Source organism: Olea europaea, chromosome 10, assembly GCF_002742605.1.
Source record: "Olea europaea var. sylvestris chromosome 10, O_europaea_v1, whole genome shotgun sequence".
NCBI classification, from domain to species: domain Eukaryota; kingdom Viridiplantae; phylum Streptophyta; class Magnoliopsida; order Lamiales; family Oleaceae; genus Olea; species Olea europaea.
Window position 1 is genome coordinate 5,056,806 of NC_036246.1, and position 7,963 is coordinate 5,064,768.

General features: G+C 33.5%; 1 protein-coding gene across 3 annotated transcripts; it reads right to left on the bottom strand.

Annotated features, from left to right (window-relative positions):
- Nucleotides 1–918: 918 nt before the first annotated feature.
- LOC111400964 lies at nt 919–5,363 on the bottom strand. Of its 3 annotated transcripts, none has more exons than XM_023028453.1 (5): nt 5,024–5,363; nt 2,921–3,330; nt 2,226–2,818; nt 1,360–1,979; nt 919–1,273 (listed from the first exon to the last, which is right to left on the bottom strand). In XM_023028453.1, exons 2-5 carry the CDS (start codon nt 3,297–3,299, stop codon nt 1,165–1,167), a joined length of 1,701 nt encoding a protein of 566 aa, XP_022884221.1. In that variant the 5' UTR covers nt 3,300–3,330; nt 5,024–5,363; the 3' UTR covers nt 919–1,164. The 3 variants fall into 3 exon arrangements, with proteins under 3 accessions (XP_022884221.1, XP_022884222.1, XP_022884223.1); XM_023028454.1 differs by having other exon boundaries at nt 2,921–3,372; XM_023028455.1 differs by lacking the exon at nt 5,024–5,363 and adding an exon at nt 4,249–4,843.
- Between the last annotated feature and the right edge of the window lie 2,600 nt (nt 5,364–7,963).

The following is a 7,963-nucleotide window of genomic DNA, read 5'->3' on the forward strand; positions in this document are numbered from 1 at the left end:
GCCATCTGATGTTCCTGAGATTTTAATTCCAAGTATAACATCAGCTAAACACATATCTTTAATGTCGAGTCTCGAATTCAACATAATTTTAGTGGATTCAATCATCTTATTATCACTACTAACAATAAGCATGTCGTCAACGTAAAGACATAAAAAGACATAACCATTTTTAGTGTCTTTGACGTAAACACATTTATTTCACTCATTGAATTTAAATCAACTCTTTATCATGACATCATTAAATTTTTTATGCTATTGTTTGGGTGCTTGTTTCAAGCTATATAGTGATTTCACCAACTTAGAAACTTTCTTTAGCACTTGAGTTTCATTTTTGACAAGTAAATATATTATTTTGATGCTCTCACGAAGAACACGAATCAACTTCGATTTTTCAAATTGGACCAAGGGATCCCACCAAAAATTTTGCCAAAACTGAGCTATTTATTAATTTTTTCCAACAAGGATGAGACGACTGGTACACAATATAGGTGGACCGGTCGATCAAATTTAAAGTTGAACCACGAGCAATTACCTTGGGGAAGAAATTCTTGCAGCTGTTCTTGATCAGTGTGCTAACATAAAAATACTTGAATCTAGCTAGAACGCCCTCGTAAGGTGTAGGGAAAGGGATTTGTAATTACCATACACATGTCGGAAAAGTTATAAAGGTATTGAGTGATACGAACCTGCAACTTACCGTAGCAAATCCTCTCCTTCACTCAATTCATATCACTTTATTCTCTTTCAAACAACAAAACGAGGTGTCCTTCCTACACACTAGAGAGATGGAGATCTCATGGAACAGACCATTACTCACCGATATATGGAGTCTAATCTTGCCAACTGGTATGAGACATCGAAGTGGATTTTTTTCTTTTTATTTATTTATTTTTTTTTTTGTGAGTGGTTGAAGAACTAAAAAAACCGAATAATTATATATTAGCTAGTCAAAGTTAACACTGATGCACTATTTCCACGATAAATATCCGTAAGTCAAAAATATAACAAAAAATATAGACATTGCTTTATAATAAAATCAAAGCACGACCCTATGAACACAACACACAATGCCAACCAAGCCTAAGAAATATCCCTACATATATACTTGCAGGCAGCCCTCAATGACTAAATTGGGATGTTGAACCTATAAATGAATGGAAGCATTCAGAATTTACAGCAAAGAAGACCCGATCTCCAACTCCTGCGTCTTCGAAAATGTCTCCTATCAGCTTTTTCCATTCTTACTGGACTGATATTCCATTCAGATTGTAATCTGTAGAGACAAGAAAAAACTGATTAGCAAATAGCTAACATCCCTACATACGAAGAATCAATGTCATAGACTAAAATAAAGTTTACACTGGGAAGGCAAAGGATCGAGCGCTAGCGGCACCGGTATCAGATCGAAGAGAAAGGCTCCCAGAATAAGATATTGGCCCTGAGAAAGTGATAAGACCTGCATCGGAGAAGCTTGACTCTCCCTCATCACATCGGACTTGGTTTACAACCGGAAAGCTGCCACATTCCACGACCTCATCCTTAAAAACATCATGTGTCTGAATGGCTTCGTCATGAACATTTTGAGCATTTTTGTCCTTGATGCTAGCAGACTGGACTTGGCCATCCGGAGAAGTAGAGTTCGTGTCTTGGAGGTCGATGGAATGTTCATGAACATTTCCATTGCTATCGAACTTGTTTCCGGTGCACTTTGCCGCGCTAGCTTCCAAATGTTTGACGGAATTTATAAACTCAAGATGACATTCATCCTCTGACTTGACAGATTGTGCATCGACATTTTCAGCACATCCATCCGTACTGCCAGCTGCCACGGGTTTGGGTGAGTTGAAGTTAAAAGTAATATCTCCGCAGTCAACTTTACTGTTGCATAATAAGTTGGCAGCTTGGACACTATTCTTATTTAATTCTGTATTCGTCAACAGTGCAGCGTGGCTACTTGAAATTGCATCTTCAGATGGAATCTGTGAAGCAAACAATTATAATTGGAGTAACTTCAACAGACAAAAAAAGCATCTCCAGCATGTCTACGCAGTATTTCTAAGTATAAGTTTTTATGTCCTAGTCAATACGCATAAACATGCATTTACAAAATTCTGCAAGGAAACAATATGCTAAATTATTCTTCAACGGCTTCTGAACCATATCATTTATCATGCGGGCAAACACGTGTTTTAAGAAGTTAAACAATAAAAATATGGAACACAAACCTGATTGGGTGATTGAGCAATTTCATTTCCATCGCTACTTAATGAGTTGAGAAAAGATCTAAGGGAACTACAAGTACCAAAATTCAGCACTGGAAGTTTGCTATCTACAAAAGATTCCGCCTCTGGAACATCTCTCTCAATCTTAGCATATGCACCATCATTTGGTTCAGAAAAGTGCATCGAGTCCTCTACATCACATTCCCCAACAGAATCCTTGTCCAAAGAAATTTCTGAGGCAGCTATTGGCCCAATTGGCAAATGTGATTTTTCATAGCTATTTTTGGTCCCACAATGATTATTGGCATCATCTTCGTTATTCTCCAAAGAAAAAGATTTTAAACCGTCCAGAATGAGCATTTCCATATCAATGCCTTCTTTTGCTGTTTTACAATGATCCTTAATGCTTTTGCTCAAAACTTTGTCCTCCTTGGGCATCCCATCATCAACGCATATATCTTTGACAATGTTATAATTAACCTCTTTGTAGAATACTTCCAGCTCAGGCAGTTCACGATCTGTAGTATCTTTATCAGTACATAAATTTGTACCAGACTCAAACAAATCTGAAGCAGCAATGCATGGCATATAAGAATCTCTTGGATCATTATCATGATCATGGGCAAATCGTTTATCAGTACATAAATTTGTACCAGACTCAAACAAATCTGAAGCAGCAATGCATGGCATATAAGAATCTCTTGGATCATTATCATGATCATGTGCAAATCGTTCTACAATCACAGTAAGTTCAAACTCCAGGATTTTTCCCAATTTGCCATTGTTCTCTGTATCAGAATCCAATGGATCTGCATCCCTCTCACGGTCACTTGGAATTTCATCCCAATCTTCCTTTCCTGGAAAATTTAAATTTCCATATTCATTATCCTTGGCAAAAGCATCCACAAATTCATTGTCCCAAGGTTCATTTCCAGTTTTAACCTCAAATTCTAAAGGGCCTCTCTCTCTTCCATGGCCATTTAACTGATATAGATCTTTAGCAGTGAACTCCAGGGAATCCATCTCCCTTCTGAAACTACTAGAATGATACAACGTTGTATTCTGATTTTCTTTCATGGTCACCTTTGGTTTAGCCGTGTAAAGAACACTGTCATCGCATTGAAATGGTTTAGAATGAACCTTAAATTATCTGCATGTAATTTTAACTTATAATACATGTCAAAGCTTGGAAAAGCAACAAAGGAGCATTTATAAGTGAGATAACTGTTCCGAATGAATGATGGAGGGCATAAAACATCAAGAATGAAACACAAAACAAAATGTGACAAACAGAAAGACATTGATATAATGTGATTATTAGAATCACCATGAAAAAAATGAATAATGTAACCCTTCCAAAATGCAATCAGCACAGAAAAACACATAGATGCTATTATTTGTATATTACTCAACCCCCAGAAAAAATTCAGCTGTTTAGAGCTACCGGTAAGGCCATCAGGCAACAATCAAGATTTCAGTAACAGATTTTTAAAACAAAATTTAATTTTGGAAATACTACCAGGCTTCATAATTCACATCCCTTGAGATATTTTCGAAAATTTTAACAGCCGAGAAGCAAACTATCCACTAGTGAAGCATATATTAAAGCAGAGTTGAGAGGCCAACCTCTACAGTTAATAATCATATATGAGATTGAGAAACACAAATTTGAAGGAATGAAAATCGTGCACCAAGTAAGAATAAAAACCTCTCCAATAAAGTAAAAAAATGCTCTCGTGAGTGATAATTAATCCACCAATCAGGATATACACAGTATTAGCCATCTTCATTCTCATATTAGCATTCTATCAAAAGCCAGATACCATGAAGCATGTTTGTTAACTACAGTACCCACTAAAGCAAAACCTTGAAACGATCGCAGGCTTACAAAGAGATTAAATTATCAATTATGTTCAGTACCAAGAACAGAAAAAAGCACTGAGCATTGGAAATTCTAGAAAATGTATAATTTTGGAACCAAATAATATCATATGGTTATATTCAATATTGACATCTCAATTCTCACCTTGCAAATTATTTTTCGAGTATATATTTCACCTTACTAATTTTTCTCATTTTACGGACAATTTCTTAAAGACTTTCCGGGAAAAGAAAGTTTGAGCAAGTAAAAAACGAACGGTAGACAAGCTTTGGAATCTTCCCTTTGCCCATATACAAAGAAGAGGACAAGAAAAAGTCACCACTTTGCAGAAATCCCGACAAACTTTTAACAGCTAAAATATACTAATCATCCATTTAATTACTAAAAAGTCAATACCCCAATCCCCACCATTTGTTCTGTCCTTTAGCTCCCTATCACACTCACATACATATGAACAAACCCTTTTATATAAAATAACTAATCTAGCCTTTTAAATAATCTCAGTAACATAGAGAATTTCAGGAAGATCCCAACAGAAAAATAAAAGTAAAAAAACTAAAAAAATATATTAAACAAGAACAGAAAATAATTTTTACACCTGATTGTTCAACACCCTAAAGAGACTGTCCTTTATCTCTTCAAAACAAATTATAAAAACCCTTTTTACAGCAAAATTTCAGAAAGATGATTATCCTATGTATAGTATATACACAAAAATGAGAGTATCCATGTAACTCAATAAAACTACAGAAAAAAAAAAAAAAAAAAGCTCCCAAAAAAATGTAGATCAGTGAAGGCAGATCAACCCTAAGATCTAAATCATCCACACATATACAAATTAAACACAAAAGGGTATACGTGTATACATACAAAAAGACTGAACTCTGTTTGTGTTAGTGAGAGAGAAAAAGATTTACACCTTGTTTCGTATCTGTCTGTACTGCTACTTCGTATAACATCGACAGAAAAATGTTTAGGGGAGCGTTTTTATTATTCACGAGAGACTTTGATTACGAAATTCCAGCCTGCTAAATAAGGGTAAGAATATTGAGCCGTTTGATTTTCTCTTCATATGGACAGATACATACACCCTCACCCAAAAGGATTTATGGTACACAGAGAGGGGTGTCGAAATTGTGTATGCATACTGTATAGCAAAGTGTTAACAGAGAGAGCAAGACAAATGCCCAACAGTCAACTCTTTTTCTCTCTCTCACTACATATTTGTATGTCAATGTCTCTCTCTCTACATGTAGATACACACACCTTTATGTAATGGTGATGGTGCCAGGTTGGGTATAATAAATGGTAGAGCATAGACAGTTTAAAAGGCATTAACTATGTGGAAAAATAATGTTGTAAAATAATTTTCGTACCTTAATTTTGGACGAAGCTACAATAATAGAGACTATGACGTAGGGGTTGACTGCACACACACATACATAGGAGGTTAGCATTTTTTTTATTCATATCGAACTTGCGACAATGTAAGAGGATATCACCCCATCGGTCCAACATTTTCAAGTACTTCAGCAAAATTCCTTAATTGTGTTACTTTATATTCGGAGGAAAGCAACCTCAATTAATCGGACATTGTTTTTGTCTTAGGAATTGAAGATGTAGAGAATTTTAATTTTTTTTTTCTTTGTTAACAATAATGAGAAAGTCAAACCCTATTTTTAATCACAAAATTGAAAGTATAATTAAATTTGGTTCGATTCATCAAAATGAAACAATTACATAAAAAAGCTTACGATTCTATGTGCAACAACAAAATTGAATTGAAACATAACCAAAGTCTAATGATTTTCATTTTTAAGACATGGAAGCTCTTGTTTAATTTGACTGAAAATTAATTTTTTACTAAATTTTAATAAAAGTTCACGAAATATATAGGTTAAAAGTTAATAAAAGTCGTGAGTCCTCTAAAAAAGTGTGATTGAAAATAAATTTATCCAAATATGAATTTAAAAAAATTAGGATCAAGTAAAAACATAGAACTTGTTCGATTCCGATTAAACTAGAGAAATGAATTTTGAAATAGTTGATTGATGAAGAATATGCAATTAAAAATAATAAAAAGTTTTATATTAATGTATAATATTATTTTATTGAAGAATGTGTGATTGGAGGAAGAGAAAGAGAAAAAATGCAACTTAAAAAAATAAAAATCAAACACATTCATGTGTGCGCGCAAACATTGGGGTTTGGTGGAGTTTGTTTGAGCTTTGAACAAAACACAACTCATGACAAACAAATGACACATACGGATTGAGCTGTGGAATACACTGGGTTTTTCTTTATCTTTTATTTTTTGGGTTTTGTTGTAGTCTTGTGGGGGCCAATAATTATGTTTATATTTTTATAATTATTTTAGTTATGAAGTAAAATGGATTTAGTTTTTGATTGAATGATATACTTTTATTTGCACTAAATTAGCAAAATTCAATTACCATCATAATTAACAAATAAATTCGAAAAGTATGTGCGATTGTCATCTTCAATGCACGTCAAGATAAAAATAATTTTAACCAATTAAACATAATGATTAATGCTCGATTAAAACCATATAATTAAAACATGATTCATTAATTCAAAAAGTTTAAATTACTACTGATATAGTTAACCCGTTTTCTTCAAAGAGCATGTTTGGCACAAATGTTTTAAATACTTTTTCTTTCTTAATTTACTTTTTTTTTTTTTACTTTCACTTATAAGTAATATAATTACTCGTGAGTGTTTATTTTTAAGGTTAACCAAACATGGTTTTAGTCTATCAACTAGGAAAATGCAGCATTGGGCTATATAAAGGGTAACATCCAAGAAGACACGACTGTTCAAATTAAAGTATACATTCTTTAGACATTTGGGGGCTGATAGTGACATTGTTGGCCAATGTAATTGTATTTTAATGTTCAATTATACATGCAAGAACATGACTGCTTCCTCTTTGTCATTTTTACTTTTCGACTTTTGCAATTACATATTTCTTTTAACATAATCGACTAAGCGAATAGAGTGCTTTTGACATAATATAAACAAGAAAGTGAAGTAATGGTATTATTGGTCTTCAACTTTTTTTGAAACAGTACAAATTGATCACCAATCATTTATTATAATTGTAGAACGATGATTAAAATTGTCTAAATTGTTATTAAATTGTCATGATATTTCAAATCCAATTTTATGAATTATGTTGTTTTTGCACTTGGGTTGGTTTTTTTAAATTTGAAGTGAGACAAGCTACCATTAAAACGACTAGATCCTGGTTTCTATAGTAGAAATTATTCCTTCTAACAATCTAAAAATAATACATTGACAGAATTACGATAGTATATTTAAATAGCGTAACAAGCTGATCAATAAGATCATAATGTTAATTTGAGTCCACCGACTTCACGATATTTCTTGAAAACGAATTCACTGCCTTCAAAGGTACTGAAGGCGTGCAGCAATTGTTTCTCAGGATAAAATGAATTTTGTCTCATATGGAAGTAGCACAATAATCTATAGAAATTTCAACGAACTCAATGAAATGCTTTTACTTGGAGAACATATCAAAACAAGAGAGAGAATGAGATTCAAAGTAAAGAAAGTTTGTAATGAAAATGGTGTAATTATTTTGATAGCAGGGCAGGGTATTTATAAATTCGTTCGTGGCCATTTAAACATCCTTCAAGCCTTTTTAGAACGGCAGTCACTGTTCGGATAGCCCTCTAAACCCAAACAAATAGCATTGTTCAGAATGAAACACTGTGTCCGTTAAGTCAGCTAATGGACGTCTGTTAAGTCGGTTAATGGTCGACCCACAACAGAAAATACCCAAAAAAGGCTAATGATAAGCAATAAAAAAGTAATA